At 60.0% G+C, this 16,243-nt stretch overlaps 2 protein-coding genes across 3 annotated transcripts in view; both read right to left on the bottom strand.

The window, feature by feature from the left end:
* The window catches only part of ASIC4 (acid sensing ion channel subunit family member 4), a 32,341-nt gene that overhangs the window by 1,391 nt on the left and 14,707 nt on the right, over positions 1-16,243 (bottom strand). The window contains exons 2-10 of one of the 2 annotated variants that reach the window (XM_021526265.4): positions 7,185-7,329; positions 6,884-7,011; positions 6,634-6,793; positions 6,208-6,264; positions 5,959-6,112; positions 5,480-5,571; positions 5,090-5,169; positions 4,667-4,771; positions 2,233-4,388 (exon numbers count right to left, since the gene is read on the bottom strand). In XM_021526265.4, coding sequence (XP_021381940.1) covers positions 4,269-4,388; positions 4,667-4,771; positions 5,090-5,169; positions 5,480-5,571; positions 5,959-6,112; positions 6,208-6,264; positions 6,634-6,793; positions 6,884-7,011; positions 7,185-7,329 — 1,041 coding nt within the window. In that variant the 3' untranslated portion in view covers positions 2,233-4,268. Of the gene's footprint in view, positions 1-2,232; positions 4,389-4,666; positions 4,772-5,089; positions 5,170-5,479; positions 5,572-5,958; positions 6,113-6,207; positions 6,265-6,633; positions 6,794-6,883; positions 7,012-7,184; positions 7,330-16,243 lie in introns of those variants that run through there. The other variant, XM_085585040.1, reaches the window with a different exon arrangement.
* LOC144246669 (acid-sensing ion channel 1C-like) lies at positions 7,338-8,292 on the bottom strand. Its single transcript, XM_077784834.2, has one exon. It carries the CDS (start codon positions 8,171-8,173, stop codon positions 7,478-7,480), a length of 696 nt encoding a protein of 231 aa, XP_077640960.2. The 5' UTR covers positions 8,174-8,292; the 3' UTR covers positions 7,338-7,477.

The following is a 16,243-nucleotide window of genomic DNA, read 5'->3' as shown; positions in this document are numbered from 1 at the left end:
GAAGAGGAGCAGACAGGGAAGTATCAAGCTGTGCCTGCATCCAATGCCTTGGCTGTCCAACGTACTGCTTAGCCCCTCTGGAGGGTGTTAGAGGCTTTGGTTACGTTTTTTTCTGGCCAAGCTCAGGGAAATCAGAGCATTTCAGTGAAGAAGGAAAGCTGTAGGTGCAGGCAGAGCTGCTGTCAGTATGTGCCTGCCTGAAGGGGTTTCTTTCTATGGGATGTCGGCATATCTAGCTATGCCCAGGGATGTTCCCTCTGGGGTCACACCACTCCAGCATTGGCAGAATGCAAGATCCTGAAGCTCTGGCACTGGAGAAAGAGGCAGGCAGCTTGCTTGGACTTTAATTGCCTCCTTGGTTTTTCCAGCCTCCTTGCCCACTGTGAGGGGCTGAGTGCTGGAAAGTGGGTGCAGTGTGTCCCTTGCCTGGCCCAAGTGATTGATACCACCAGTCCATTTTTCCAGCAAGGGGATCATGGGCAAATGATCAAAGTGCAAAGCAGTGAGCTTGGCATTTGCACATCATACAGACATGCTGAGAGTCACTCCTTTCTCCAGGTGTTGCCTGTCACCATCAGCATCTCCAGGCAGAAGATGGTTGGGGAGGAGGTGACAGCAGTGAGGCCACATGTCCCATTGCATTTCACAGCTTACTTCCAAACCCTCTGCTCCCAAGCTGTATGTTTTATTTTTCTTTGAAATGCAGCTTTTCTATGAGAACAGCTGTAATTACTGTTTGTGGCAGTGGAGGCATGTTGGAAAGTGCCCAGAGGAGATGCCTGCCCTATAGATGGAAGAGATTCTTGCTGCCTGCTCCATCCTGGTGCCTACTCCCTACTGCCACTCCTGCTGTGTCTTCTGGGGTTGTCACCTCTACGGTGACAGAAGCTGTCGCCAGTACAGCCGGTCCTGCTGTGATCAGGTATTTGGCATTTGTCCAGAGCACTGTGCTCATTAAAATTAAGGGCCTGTTTCACTGTAGTGGATCCCCTTCTAATTAATGCCCCAGCTATTTCATGTGGTTCATTACAGGTGTTTCAAGCAGTGCTGTGCTGGGTGAGCCCCAGGTGGCAGCATCTCCATCTCTGGGCAGGACTAAGCCTCTGGTGGCCCTTGAATAGGCACAGCATGGGAGGGGGCACTCAGGAGCCACAGCACTGGGGTTTGTGGTTGACCTTGGGGTGCTAAGCCTGGGTTGTCCCACTGGCTCTCCTCAGCCCAGTACCATCTGTGCTGGGACATGAGGCATGTCGCAGTTTGGGGGTGGTGCAGGGTTCATGTCGTCTGCCTGTCCTGTTTGGAGAAGTGGAAGTGACAGGAGCTGATAGCACCTGGAAGCTGTCAAATTAAAGAATAGAGGTGCTGAAAGCAACAGAGAAAAGTATATGTCAAATCTTTTTTAGGTCATCACTACAGGGCTCCTGGGAATGGTCCTGAGGCTGCTTTGTTGGCATAGAAGCTGGGATGGGCCACACATGAAGCCCAGCCTTTCCTTCTGCCATGCTTCATTCCTGTGCATGGCGCTGGAGGAACTGGAGGACACAGTGAGGAAGGACCTCGTGAGCCCACCAGACAATCCTGCTCTCCTTACTCAGCTCCTGTGACACATCTTCACTGTAGAGTGGGAAGCACCATGAGCTCCCAGTTACTGTCTTGGTGCAGGTAAAATGATGGGGCATTGTAGAGGGGCAGATGGGTCAAAATCAGGTGGCAGGGACAGTCTCATCCCAAAGGGATCCAATCATATTTGATAATAACTGGATGTGGAGCATGTAGATATTTTCCTGCTTTTCCCTTTAGCACCCAAGCTCAATGCTCTTCTCACAGGGCATGGTGTGAGCTGTGGGATGTGGCCCTGTGCCCCAGCTGCACCCAATTAATTCAGGCTTTTTCAGCCATCACTGCTATAGAGGGAAACCTGTGCTGCCTGGTGCTGGCAGCCTTCACCAAGAGGTCAGCTTCTGTTTCCTACTGTGTCCCCTTTGTGCTGCAGGGTAACTGGGGCAGATGGAGAAAGTTTTGGAGAAGGCAAGAACTGGAGGAGCACCTCTGCCAGGGAAACCCCCAGCAGGACCCCCCTTCCCCTCCACCCATCCTCTGTCTCCTCTGTTTCACCCTGCACCCCTCGTACATGAGCACAAGGCTGTAAAGTGTTCCCTGGGTCCCACCACCACCTTTCCTCTAGGGTGGTGTCCCACCAATCTCTCTGTCCCATCAGCCCTCACAGGCATCTCTGGACCTACTTGTGCCTCTTTATTAGGGAGCATTTGTACATTTATAAAACAGTGATGCACATCTCTCATGTTCACCAGCACGAGGGCGGTTTGTGCTGGCCCTCCCACCATGGTGCCCATGCCCACCCCACTCAGGGCCTGTTGCTCCGACTGGCAAGAAGGGGACACATCCTGCGCCCCCCCCCCCCTTGCTGCAGGAGACCTTGGTGTAAGGCTGGCTGGCATGGCCGTGGCACATTTCTGGGATAACATGTGGCACCCCTCTGGGAACCCCCCTGCTTGCAGGTTGGTGTATGGGAACCCCTTGGGGAGCGGGCACGGGGTGCTCTGCAGGGCTCCCTGGGGAGCACCAGTGTGGCTGGCTGCTGGCAGGCTCGCTGTGTATCCCCCCACACAGGGGAGCACGGAGCAGCACGCAGCTGGGTGCTTGCACCCACGAGGAACATGCTTACACGTGGGTGCATTCTTCAGGGGAGCTGTTGGACCATGCATACCCAGAGCCAGGGCTGCTGGTGCCCTGCATCTCCCATCTGTGGGGCTTTGAGGGCTGCAGGGATGATGGCTCCTCCTGCATCTATGGCTTTGGGCATGGCACAACATGGCCATGATCCATCTGTGGGCACCAGGGAGGGGGACCAAACCAGCAGGGCCAGAGGCTGCCTGGCTCAGCCCCAGCCTTCCCCAGAGGTCCCATATTCCTGCCTTGGGGTCCCCCTCTGCCAAGTGTGTGTTGAGGGGGGCTTTGCCAGCTCGCCCCCCCTCCTGAGATATTTTGGGGCAGTTTGCCCTGCGCTGGTGTCTGCTGCTACAGTGGAGGGGGTGGAGGCAATGTACAACAGGACAGGGGAAGTGCTGTGGGTCCTGCCGTGCGTCCTGCCATACGTGTCCTGCCGTGCATGTCCTGCCATCTCAGGGCAGGCAGGAGGACTGTGGGTGGCAGTTTTGGCCAAGACTCCGGCCAGCGGGCTGGACTGTGGCTGTCCAGACAGGGCTGGGCACAGAGCACCCTCCTAACCATGTACAGTCTGGGGGAGGCACAGCGGGTGCTCAGCACCTGGGGCTGGGAGCATGGCAAGGGGTACGTGCACGGTGCAAAAGAGCAGTGACAGGCAGGGGAGTGAGGGCAGGACCCGCCATGCTGCCTGGGCTGTGCCAGGCAGCTACACCAAGGGATGAGCCACTCTGGGCTATAGCTGGGCAAGGAGAGGATGGGTTCACAACAGATCGGGGCAGGAGATGGGCGAGGCAGTAGGTTTGCAGTGCTGAAATGACTGGGGATTATTGGGGGCCAACACTGGAGTGGCAGGGGGAAGTCACAGTGCAGGGGTCTGGCTGGGAACACTGATAGAGGGGCTGCAGCCCTGAGAGACTGCATGAGGTTGGGCAAGGGTGGGCATGTGTTTAGGGGTGTGTCACAGTGGTGGTGGTGGTGGTGCCAGGGGTCAGGGTGGTGCCATGCAGGTGTGGCTGCAGTTGGGGTGTCCCTGGCCTGGCCACGGGGGCCATGCTGCTCAGAGGGGTGCCCTGCAATGCTGCCCTGCCCTGCAGCAGGAAGGGGCGGAGGTGGTTCCCGGGCAGAGGGAAGCTTTTCCAGGCATGTCTCTCTCCTAGGGAAAACCATGCAGGGCAGAGACCTCCACCCAGGAGGGGTCACCAAGGGAGGGCTTGGAGGGGCTCACAGGAACCTCAGCTTACCCCCTTCATGCTCTGCAGCACGAGCCTCTCTGGCCCACACCTGCTGCTCCCCCAAACCCCCCTGGCTGCCCATCCCTCTCCACGCTGTGTGCTTGAAACCGGGCTGAGCCCACGTGCTAGGGGCAAGCAGAGGGGACAGGCAAAAGGGCCAGGGGCTGCTCCAGTGCCGGTGCTGAGGCAGCTCCAGTGGCATTACTGGGGGCAAACAGTGTGGCTGGTCCTGGCAGTGGGGTGGGGGAGGCAGGGGCCTGTGCCCACCACACCCAGTGCCGCCGTCCCTCTCCATGAGAATGCTGGGGAGGGGGGTGACAGGGGACTGCCCCCCAGACCCAGTCTTGCCTAGCAGGCGAAGTCCTCGAAGACTCCCTGGTGAGGGTAGTGGTGGCGGTGGTGGTGGTTGGGCAGGATGCCCGCGTTGTAGGCGCCCTCCACGTGCCGACCCAGTGTCTCACAGGGGCTCTGTGGGGATGGCAGTCAATAGGGTGGGCACATATTCCATGCATCCTGCCACCTTCCTAGTCCTCCCACCCATCACAGCCTGTCTGCAGAGCTCCCCAGGGGACATCCAGCTCCATGCCTCCCTGGGACTGCCCTGACTCTGCAGCCTGGAGGCACCAAATGCAGAGCCGCACAGACCCTCGATCTTGGAATGATATCCCCTCCCCCTGGAGTAGGGGCAAACACATGGCCAGTCCCTGTCCTCACAGCATCCAGGCAGCCCAGCCCTGCAGGGGTACCTGGTCCTTCATCTCCTCCAATCCCAGTGTGGCGATGCTGCCCGAGGGCTTCTTCAGAGGTGGCTTGGAGCGGCGCAGGACCCGGCTCACCTTATCTCGGATCACCTGGGTGCAGATGGGGGGTCAGACCTAGACCTGCACACAGGTAGCACCCTGTGTGTGGACACCCCAGTCTACAGTGGGTGCTGCCTGCTCCCCTTCTCACTCAGGGACAGTGGGATACTACCTTGGCCCACCACCCTCCCTGTGCTCAGGTCACTGAGGAATGTTGGGGGACATAGTCTCCTCCCACTGCCTTCCTCTGGGTGTTCCCTAATTTGGGGCCTGCTATAGCCCTCTGGGGTGGCCACACATTTTATGGTCTCCCCAGGAAGCCTGTCTCTATACCCACTGTCAAGACACATCCCTGAAGGCTAAACACACCTCATAGATGTAATCCAGGATCTCCAAGATGGTGAGGATGCTGGCACCGATGAACAGGCCCATCTGCCCCCCGATGTCCCCTGGGGAGGAGGAGGGGAATATGGTCACCAGGAGATGCTGTGCAGCCCACTGGAAGCTTGGGGTGGGCCAGCGGGGAAGTGCCAGAGCTGCCAGATGGCGGGACACAGAGCAGTCATGGGGGCAGGCTCAGCAGGACAGAGGGAGTGGGGAACATGCAGGATAGGGGGCAGTCAGCAGTGTTCCACCCTTCAGCCAGCCTGTGGCTGGCTGCTGCTCTGTGTGATCCCTTCCCCACCAGACCCTCATCTTCTCAGGGCTGGGACCCAGAGCTCCGCGCCTTAGGGCCCACAGGAAGGCGAGGGGAGTCACCGAGAAGCCCAGCAAGGTCATAGGCTTTCTTCTGCTCAATGGCTTCATAGTTGAGCGCCTCAAAGAAGATGTCCAGCACCAGGAAGTTCTCCCTGTGGGGACACCATTGTGCTGAGCAAAAAGGGCTGGTCATCAACCCTCCTGCACCACTTCCCACAAACCTCCCATATCCCCCAGCCCACCAGCTCTCAGGTGCTCCCACAGCCCTTGTGAATTATTTGTGCTGGTGCAGTGGGGACATGGATTGGGCATGTCCCAGGCCAGGAGAGACAGTGGGGTGGACAGGTGCTGGCAGGAGGGCTGGGAAGATTGAACAAGTTGGGAAGAAGCTCTAGTGAAAACACCCCTACACAGAGGATGCTGCAGAGACCGAGTATGCCAGGACCCTCTCTCTGCATGTTGCCAGGAGTGGAGTGGAAGTTCTTCAGGCCCCCAGCCCCCTGCCCACTCCCTGAAATACCCCAGAGCTGGCAACTCACCGAATGTAGGTCTCATTCTTGTTGTACTTGCGGGCGAGGTAGCGCGCTGAGCCCTTGTTGGGGATGCGGACCATGGAGATCTCCTTGCCATAGCGTGTCAGGTTGCACGGTGTGGGGCAGCTGCAGCGCTCCTGGCTGTCCTCCACTGCTGCGTCTGGGGGCAGACATCCATTGGCACAGCCACAATCTCCAGCCCCCTCCCTGGGGCACTCAGCTGGCCCATAGATGCCCACCCACTGCCGCACCTACCCAGCGTGTGGTCAGCACACTCGATGTACACATTAGGGGAGCAGATGGACTCATTGCCTGTGGAGAAGCAGGTGGTTGGGAGGAGGGAAAACTGGCCTGCCCCCCACTCTTAACTCACTCCCTTGGAGGTAGTGCAGAGGGCAGGGTGCAGAGAGAATGGGGATGACTGACCCTTGGGTGCAGGTTGGTTGGGGCAGATGTGGCCCAGGTACAAGGCAAACAGGAAAGGTGCTGACCTGTGGCGTAAGGAGGGTAGGACAGGGGCTGGCCCAGCATGTGGAGAGAGATGGGGCCAGGGGAATCCTTGTGTACAGAGTGTTGGGGCAGAGGTGATCTTTGGGTACAGACTGCAGGGAGTTGGAGCAACCCCAGCAGGACTGTTGGGGCAGTGGGGCGCCCCCTCCCACCACCATGCACACCCCTCACCTGGCATATGGACCATGCGGCAGTGGCAGCTCTGCACCACGGCCTCCTTCTCACACTGGAGGCGGCAGGCAGCGATGCTGTAGGTGTCATAGCCAGGCAGCAGCTGCTCCCCCTGCATGCTGGCCCGGCAGTTCCCCCACGGTTGTGGCAGGTAGGTGAGCTGTTGGGGTGAGAAGGGCATTGCTACAGGGCTGTGCTGGGCTGTGTGCCCGCAGGCACTTCCCTGGGGCTGTGGGGCATCCTGCCTTACCCGCTGCTCCTGGCAGGACACAAAGGTCTGGAAGCCAGGCGAGACACCAAAGCCCAGCTGATGGATATAGGGTGGCTCGTCCTGGCTGTGGATCTGGACCCGGATGCCAGCTTCAAATGATGTCTCATCTGTAGGAGTACAGAGGTGCTGCATGCCTGCACTGACCCAGCACCTGCACCCTTCTGATGGCCTACTTTATCCATAGTCCCATAGTCCCCTCACAGGGTGCTCTGCTCTGCCCAGCAACCCTGCATCCTAGCACCCATCACCTGTGCCCTGCCTGAGCCATAGCCCCACTTACTGGTCTCTCTCCAGATGGGCAGGTACTCTTCCTGCTGGATGTCCAGCATGATCTCCAGCCCGTTGCCCATGCCACCTTGGCGGGTCACACGTGGATTCCTCCGATCCCCATTGAAGGTGTAGCACTTACCGTAGCGTGTGTAGACCTGGGGATGGAGAGAGCAGTGGTAAGGGAGCAGGCAAGGACCTGGTTGAGTATTCTGCAAGCAGGATGAAGTCCAGAAACTTTTTTCCAATTTCATGGAGGTGATGGAAGGAAGGTACAGTCTTGCATGACCTTTGGAAAGGCTCGTCTCAGCCTGACTCTCTACTCTGCCACTCCTCCACCCTTGCATCATTCCCAGTAGCCATGGGGCAGCCCAACTGTCCGGCACCTTCCAGGAGGGCACTCACGGGAGTGAAGTGCTGGGGGCCGCAGCGCTCTCCCTGAAAGCGACACTCCACCAGCATGTCCTCAATCTGGTGGCCCAGGCGGTGAAAGAAGCTCTGCATGGTGCGCTCGGAGCGGCGGGGTGGCAAGAAGCGTGAGTAGTTAGCCAGACGTGTCAGCCAGGCACGCTGGTCCTCCCCCAGCACAGCCAGCATCTCGGGCACCAGCGAGTGGTTCTCCTGGGCCAGTCCCAGCCACTCTCCCACCGAGTAGAGGTCAGGCTTGGTGAGGTGCAGGAAGCGTGCCCGGTTGGGGTTGCAGAGGGTGACAGCCGGGAAGCGGAGCTGGGGCGCCCAGGCGAGGCGTGCGCGGGTGTGCACGGGGTGTGAGAGCAGGTGGTGCAGGCGGTCAGTGGTGCCGGTGGCCAGCAGCCCGGCGGAGGCCAGGAACGCCAGGCTCCAGAGCAGGCGGCGCAGGCGGGACTGTGGCCGGGTACACATGTAGTGCAGCCCGGGGATCCTGGTGGCTCGCAGGATGCCGACAACGAGCTGGGGCGCGCTGCTGTCCTGGGGTCGTGTCACAACTTCCCCGTCCTGGCAGCAGGCAAGGGGCAGCGGCATGGCTGTGTTCAGGGTGGCTCCTCTGGAAAGTAAGCTGCAGGCTGCCCCTGAAGCTGCCCAGGGTCCCTGGTCCCCTCCAGAGATCTCTCCCTCCTGGGAGGCTTTTGCTCTGCACCTTCCTGGAGACAAACAAGGCAGGCGCCTTTCTGAGCTGCTTCGGTGATGGGTGAGGGGAGGGAGGGGAGGGGGTTGCTGCAAACACGCCTTTCCCCAACCTGCATTCGGGAATGGAAAATTCCTTCTTGAGCTGGGTTGGGACAGGGGTGTGTGTTGTCTTACCCCAGGCAAGCTGAACTGGCAGCCCCCAGTGTCCCGGCATGGTGGGCATCCGTGTCTGGATAGTGATGACCTGTCTCAGGCACACTGTGTGAACCCTGTGCCTAGGAATGTTGCGCCTCAGCTCTTCCTCCTTGTCCCTTGCCATGCATTTCACTGCAGTCACAAAACATTGCCTGGACCTCCAGGGTCCCCAGTTGTGTCTGCTCTGCAGCTGGGGACTCTGCCCCACAGAGGCAGGACAATGACAGCACTGGGAAGCCATCACCTACTGTCAGTGCTGCTTGGGACCTTGTCTACCTTGTACTTTGGTATCCCTGTCCCTGGAGCTGGGGCCCTCAGTGCCTCTGGGCCAGGTAGGGCGGGAGAAGCAAGCCTGTGGGTCAGGAGGAGTGGAACCATGGGGTGGGAGGCTGCATGACAACCCACCTGCGCCTGGCGGGTGCTTTGAAGTGACGGCGAGGCTGTGATCAGAGCGCAGCAGTGGCGGGGCGGGGGGTGTTTGTACCCGGCTGTCAGCGTGGCTGGCAGCACCCCGACAGCCTGTCAGGTGCCTTCAAAGCTCAGCACTGTACTCTCCTCAGCCTCTCATCTCCTGCTGCTGCTGCTTCCAGGCACCCACCTTTGGCACTCACACAGCGTGGGCTGGCACGGGGAGGGGAGCATTCCTCATCCTCCACAGCTCCACGACAAGTCAGGGTTACTGGGCCCAGTGAAGAGCAGCATCCTTGAGCTCCATCGCATCAGGGCAGGAAAAGGCCAGTGGTGGCAGGAGGGATTGGAACAAAGGGAACTCCTGATGTCCTCAGCAGTGACTCCCCAGCACCATCCCTGAGGCAGGCCTTGATGCCTGAGCAACACGCAACTGTAGCCACCATGGGGACACGGCCAGGATCCCATCTGGCAGCGTGGTTCCAGGCGCAGGAGGAAGCAGGACAGGCCCGAGGGCAGCGCCCAAGGGCGGCAGGGCCGCGCCCGCCGCGCCGCACGGGCCGTGCTGGGCGGGCGCCGCCCGGCAGGGGGCAGCAGCGCCCCGCGCTCGGCGGCCCCGCGCCCGGCCCGGCCCCGCGCCCGGCCCGGCCCCGGGCCCGGCCCGGCCCCGCGCCCGGCCCGGCCCCGCGCCCGGCCCGGCCCCGCGCCCGGCCCAGCCCCGGCGCCCGGCCCAGCCCCCGGGCCCGGCCCCGCACCCGGCCCAGCCCCGCGCCCGGCCCAGCCCCGGGCCCGGCCCAGCCCCCGGGCCGCCCCCGAGCCCGAGCGGGCGCGCTGAGCTCCGGCTCCTGCCGCACACCCGCCGAGAGTCCAGCGCCGGCACCAGCCCCCTCCGCTCCCCGCATCCTCGGGACCCCGTGGGTCACCCCACGGCACCGCCCTGAGCTGTATCCCCTCAGCCCCGCCAGGACACGGCTCAGCCCCTCTCCGTGCGGCGGCTCGGCTCTTCTCTGAGATTTATCGCGGCTGTGAGCGCCGCCGGCTGCCTGCCTGATACCATCAGCCCCGGCACACCAGGGCAGCTTCTATATTAGTTTTCTTTAAACGGAGGATAAGCTCCCCAGGCTGGAGAAAATGTCATTTCTGTGAACGCTTCCATCTCGTGTCAGTTCAGACATCTCCGGGCGGCATGGCAATCACCCTGGAGGGGGGTGAGGGATGGGGATGGGATGCAGAGGCTGGGGCACGTGGGGACAGATCTTAGGGACAGGGACCAGTGATGGGCAGGACTGGAGGAGAAGGTCCAGCTGTGGTGGTGGCTGTGTTCTAGGCAGGTGGGCACGGCTGTGGGGGAGCGTGGGGAGCAGGGGTGCACAGGCACCCAGCTGAGTTACTCACTTGTCGGCTACAGGGGTGCCGAGGCCAGCTGTGAAATCACACTGGCGAGAGCACAGCACAGTCCTGAAGGGCTTTGCCTTTCCAGCATGACAAATCCAATTAGATAACAGGGAGTGCATGAGGAGGAGGAGGAGGAGGAGGAGGAAGAAGAGCAGAGGAGAGCCTGCCTGCACCAGGAACAGGATTTTCTCCCCCAGCTGACCCAGAAAAATACCTTATAGAACTGAAGCACACATGTCTAGCCAAGGATAGCAACTGAGATACGGGCCCTTGGGCACCCAGCTCTGCCTGCTGGGCACCCATACATGTTGCAGTCTTAGGACCAGAGAGGCAGCATTCCCGTGTTATGTGCCAGTCTCCTTGCTCAGCCAGTGCATGCCGGCATCCCCACGCCATGCTCACATGCAGGGGAGACCCCATTAGGGAAGTAATTTCTTGACATGATTTCTCATTTTCCTCTCTCTCCCATGGAGACACGCTGACCTTGACAGAAATAGCTGCCTGTGCCTCAGCAGGCAGATCCCAGTCAGATATTGCTGGGGACCCCGGCATCTTCTTCCCCATCCCCCACAGTTCTGGGGCTCCTCAAGTGCCTTCCATGCTCCCAAGACTTGCCTCCCAGCCCCCCTGCTGTGGAGAGCCTTTTGGGAGCAAGATGCTGACCCCCAGCATCCTCATCCTAGCTCACACCAGCCCACCCATCACTGAGGGCATGACGATCAACATCAGGCATTCCCAGTCCCCCATCCCCAGTGCTGCCAGCCCATTGTGCCAGCCTCGGGCTGATCCCAGCTCATGCAGGTATTTCCACGGCTTACACGGCTCCCCACGGTATTTAGCCTCTGGAAGACAACGTTAAACATTGCAGGCAGTGACAAATCCTGATTGCTCTGAGGAGACAAGAGGCCGCACTAAGCTTCCAGCCAAATGTTTTCATGCAAGGGGAATGAGCTGCAACATGTGTGGTGCCAGTGGGTCACACTGCTGTGTGCCTGGACCACCCAGCCCTGCTCCCACATCCCACCGGGACAGGCAGTTCTGTTCCCAAATACCTCCTGGGGCACCCAGCCCTGCTCCCACATTCCCACTGGGACATACAGCTGATGGGCAGGCCCTGGCCATGGCCACACAACACAGGAGCAACCACCCCAGCGTAGAAGCACCCCTGAGAACAGTCATCGTTGGGGCATAATGGGGATGAGGACAGGAATGTGAGGACACCAGAGTGCTGCCCACCTGGACTTGGTGGGGATGCCTGCCCAGGCGTAACCCTGTCCAGGTACCTGAGCCCAGAGAGCAAATTAGCATGGGCAAGGCTGTTGCATAAAGGAAAGCAAAACTGGAAATGCTGTTTCCTGAGTAAGTGCAGGCAGTTGGAGCACAGGGATGTTCCGAGACAGGAGGCGTGGCACAGGAGCTAAAGCCAAACTGGGATGACACTGGTAGACTGGGGCAATGGCACACCCATGCACCCTCTCTCCTGCTCTGCTCCTGCCCAACACTGTGGCCATCCCAGCTCTGCTGGAGCCCCTCACCGTGCCAGAGACCCCCCCCCCGAGGCAGCCCCCCGTCCCCAGCAGCCCGCTCCCCCCGCACAGCCCAGCCCCGCCTGGGTGCCCCGGGAGGGAAGCCGCAGCGCTGACGCCAGCATTACAACTGCCCGGGATATGAGATCCGCTTGGATTCAGCAATTTCAACTCATTTCAAGCCCGATTCTGCAGCAATTTTCTGAGCCAGTGGGATGTTTTTGCCACTGCAAACGTCCCTTCTCATGCATGGTCGCACCATTTCCTTTCCCCGCTCCCAGGAGGATTTGGGGAACGGTGCCAGTTTGGCTCGACCCCAGCTCTGGCAGTAGCACAACCATCTCCTACTAGCAGCCCCTCAGTGCAGCCCCCTGCCCCACACGGAGCTGCTGGGATGCCTCCCAGCACAGTCCTGCACAGTCCTGCATGTGGGGTCTGGGGCTGCTGCCTCCATGGGGCACCAGAATCTGTATCCTCAGCACAAACAGAGCAGGGCACCTTAGGCACAGCACACACAAGTGATGGTTTGGGCTTTTTGTTTCCCCCATCCTGTGAAGGACTAAGCCCTGGAATATTTCCTGTGGCTCCCTGATCTACCTCCAAAGGAAGAGGGAAAATAGTATGGTACAAGGGGGCCAGAGGCTGCTACAGGCATATCCCAGAAAGGACAGGACCCCTCCTGCCACTGCAGCTGTGCCTCTCTCTGTGCTGCAGGACAGCCCTTGCCAGCTGAGTCCCTTTGGCTAGGCCTGAGCCAGCAGTGGAGATGTGGGCGTGTGGGGCTGGCAGAGCCCCTTTCATGCCAAGCAGGCTCGCTGCTGGAATACCAATTGCTCAGCTGTGCTGCAGGCTGTGCTGCTGGCCAGCCAGAGCAGGGGAGACACCCGAGCCCCGGCACTGGGCAGGGCAAGCATGTCACAGCCAGGCTGCTGCATCAGGGACAGCATGTAACCCATGTCCCCAGAAACAGGTAGGATCTAGACCAGGGCTCCCTGCTCCTGGTGGCTCAGGAGCATAGGGATACAATGCAAGGCAGAGGGATGCATCGTGCACATGGGCAAGGACACCCTCCCAGCATATCTGCCCCAGTACTGCCAGTGGCTGTTAAAGCAGAGCACCATCCAGCTTTCGGGATCAGCACCTGTGACAGCATGCCCAAACTCAGGTGCCAGAGAAAGACCTTTCCCTGCAAACCCTTGCCCCCGGAGTCCTGCCCTGGCCAAGCCAGAAGCTGGAGTGAGCTCTGCTGTCCATGCCACATGGAGCCAGGGTGGCTGTGACACAGAGGGGAGTAGCTGGGGACCCCAGCTCTTGACTTCACTGCACAGGCATGGCAGCACACTACACACACATGACAGCCTGTGGTAGCAGAGAATGTGCCATCACGTAGTTGTGCTTTCTACTCCTGCTGCTCCTGGGGGGAATTTGTCCCAGAATTTCACTCATTTCCAATCTAAATTTATTCACGACCATTTTTTGCCATTTGTTCTCATGCCAGCATTGTCCCTTAGCCTAAATAGCTCTCTTTCCTCCCTTGTGTTTACTCCCTTGATGTATTTATAAACAGCAATCCTATCCCCTCGCAGTCTCCAGCCTGCCAGCCTTCACGTGCCAATCGCTTCTGGTTTCCTCTCCCGATTCCGCCTCTGCCTGCCTGCACAGCCCGGCTGCCCGGCACAGCATCAGCTCCAGCTCCTCAGCCCTGGCTGCCAGGGCTCGCACACAGCTCTCCCCCTCATTCCACAGCAGCCATGGGGCACCATCCCAAGCCGCTCAGGACTGCTGTCCCAGCCGGGACTAACCTGCTCCCTGCAGAGCTCCCAGCAGCTTGTGCTTTCATAGAATTTGTTTTTATTTCCAAGGATCTACCAAAAGTGACACCTGGGCAGGTGAAGGAGCCAACACCAAGGGAATTGCAGAAGATGAAGTGCCAGTGGTAAAGGCATGCTGCAGTGCAGGGCAGGGATACGAGGGGAGGGCGGGCAGGAGAAGTGAAATGAGGGGGCAGGGGCTGGGGAAGTCCACTTCGTCCTGTTGGTGGTCGGAAAACCCCTGAGTTGCTGAGCATACTGCCCACCTACCCTGGTCTCTCCCATAGTACGAGTGGGGTGCTGGAGCTGCAGAAGGTTTCTGCCCCATGTTTCTGCCTCCTGCTTCAGGAGGTGTTCGGGATCCCCACAGAAAAGACTGCACCAAAGCTGTACCCCCAAAAATGCCAGAGTGAGTTTGTGGAGCTGTTAACACACTCCCTTGGGTTTGGACTGTGCTGAGCAGCAATCCTGCCATCACTCTGTGCACCCTCCGGCGTTCTCCAGCCGGCTTCCCATCCTCAGACGCCCCCGCGCCAGGCACGCTGCTCCCGGGCACACAGCACACACAGCACGCTAGGGATAAGCACTGGGATGGGCTGCAGCTCAGCCTCGCTGCTGCAAACCCAACAAAACACTCACATACACGGACAGCAATAATGATGGGTTTGGGTAGCGGGCTCCCCTTGGCAGCTGGAGGAGATCCAGCACCATGCACGCTACTATGCAGACACAGCTGGCCCGTGCCACTTGTCCTCAGGACCAGAGAAGGATCCCCAGCGCTGTGGTTTCCCCGAGATGCAACACTGAGCCCACACATCTTGCAGGCTGGTGGAAGCAGGGAACATCAAGGATACCCAAAAGAGGGGTAGGCAACGGGGTATGCAATATCCCCGGGGCTCCTTTGTGGATCTTAGGCAGCCTCTATTCGACTGTTGTCACCTCGCAGGAACCCCGGTACATCAGTGCCTCTGCATGGTGCTGGTTTGGGCGCTGTTGGCTTTTTAGGTGCTGGACGCTGTAGATCCTGGGCACCCTGGTCCTGTCTTGCTCTCCTTCGCATGCGGGGCCCTGCGGGGATGCGGGCCCGCAGCCCCCCTTGGCTCCGCGGGCAACGCATCCCCCCGGGACCGCTTCTCTTTGAAAGCATCCGTACAGAGAGCTCTGCCGCCCGTCCCCAAAGGGTTAACAAGCAATTTCCTTTGCTGACAGCTCGGAGACCGTTCTCTATCGACTGCGGGAGAATAAGAGGGGAGAAGCAGCGAGATAAAAAGGCAGCAGAGCTGGCACCGCCTGCTTAATCCCAGCGTTTAATCTGCTGGGGCAGCGCAGGCAGCCTTATCTCGCCGTCCTTCTGCTGCTCCATCTCATTACTGCTCCCACGGCTGCCGGGAGATGGGGGAGCTGAGCCGAGGAGCGGGGCCCGGGGCAGGGATGCCGCCTGCCGCCCCGCTCGGCAGCCCCCGCTGCTGGCACCGCCGCACCCCTCGCTGCCGGCCGGAGCGGGGGGAGCACACGCGGGGATGGGCACACAACTGCACCCACGGAGCTGTCACACGGCCTCGGGACACGCTGCCAGTGTCACACACTCAGTCACGCGTTTCCCGATCACCGAGCTCCGGTGGTCCAGCTGGCGCGATGCCCAAGCTCCCATAGGCTTATGAAGGATGCGGGGCTCCGTGGGACAGTGCATGTAGAGCAACGTAGGGTCAGGACAGCAGCCAGGGCAATGCCATCTTGTTCTGCATGTGCTCCTCCCTCCATCCTCACCTATCCAGGTATCCCCTTGCCGAGTCCCAGGCCAGGCCCGCTCCTCCCACCAGGCACACCATGGCCATTATCCCTGGGACACACTGGCCTGGACTTGGCAGCTCCCACAGCCTCAGGGCAGGGTTAGGAGGGAGGGGAGGGGAGGGGGTCCCTCCAGCCATGGCATTTATCTGTAAATCCACAGCACTGACACAGTGAAGATGAAGCCTCTGCTCTTGCAGGGCTGTCACGAGGGTTATCCTCCTGCCTACGGATGGGTTTGCACTGATAAGATTTATTGTCACCCTGGCTGAGGTGCCAGCACCTCACTGCCTGCTGCTCTTGCAGGGCTGTGCTGCCTGCCAGGGGTGTTGTGAGGGGGATGAGCAGCACCTCAACGAGCAGTTGTCAGTAGAGTGGGTCCCCAGACAAAAGGGCAGCCAGACATGACCCTCTGATCCCCACTGCCAGGGCTGATGGGTTCCCTGCCCACCTGTTGCAAGGTGCCTCACACACTCTCTGACCATTTCAGCAGGATGAGGGGGGATACTGGTCCTTGAGCTGGACCCTGCAGAGCAGAGCACACATCTGTGCTGCCACTGATATGCTGACAGTGCTGGCACTGCAGCTCCTGTCACAGCTCGGCAGCTTCGCGGCGCTCCTGCATAGTGTGGGGTGATCAGGACTCACGGGGCTGCTGGGGCAGCCGTGTGTGGAGCCAACACAGGCAACATGGCCTGGGTGGGGAGCAGGGGACAGACTGCATCCCGCAGCCTGAACTCAGCACCATCCAGGAGCTGGCAGAGTGGCTATGGGAACCAGGGCTTCGTGCACCCTTGTGCTCCAGGGTGACATGGGACAAGAAAGAATACCCTCAAAAGGTA

Source organism: Lonchura striata, chromosome 7 (assembly GCF_050655825.1).
Source record: "Lonchura striata isolate lonStrDom1 chromosome 7, ASM5065582v1, whole genome shotgun sequence".
NCBI classification, from domain to species: Eukaryota; Metazoa; Chordata; class Aves; order Passeriformes; family Estrildidae; genus Lonchura; species Lonchura striata.
This window is presented reverse-complemented; position numbering and strand designations above follow the sequence as displayed.

What these genes read in the sequence shown, in the direction of transcription:
- LOC144246669 (XM_077784834.2), bottom strand. Translation starts at nt 8,173, where the DNA reads ATGCCGCTGCCCCTTGCCTGCTGCCAGGACGGGGAAGTTGTGACACGA.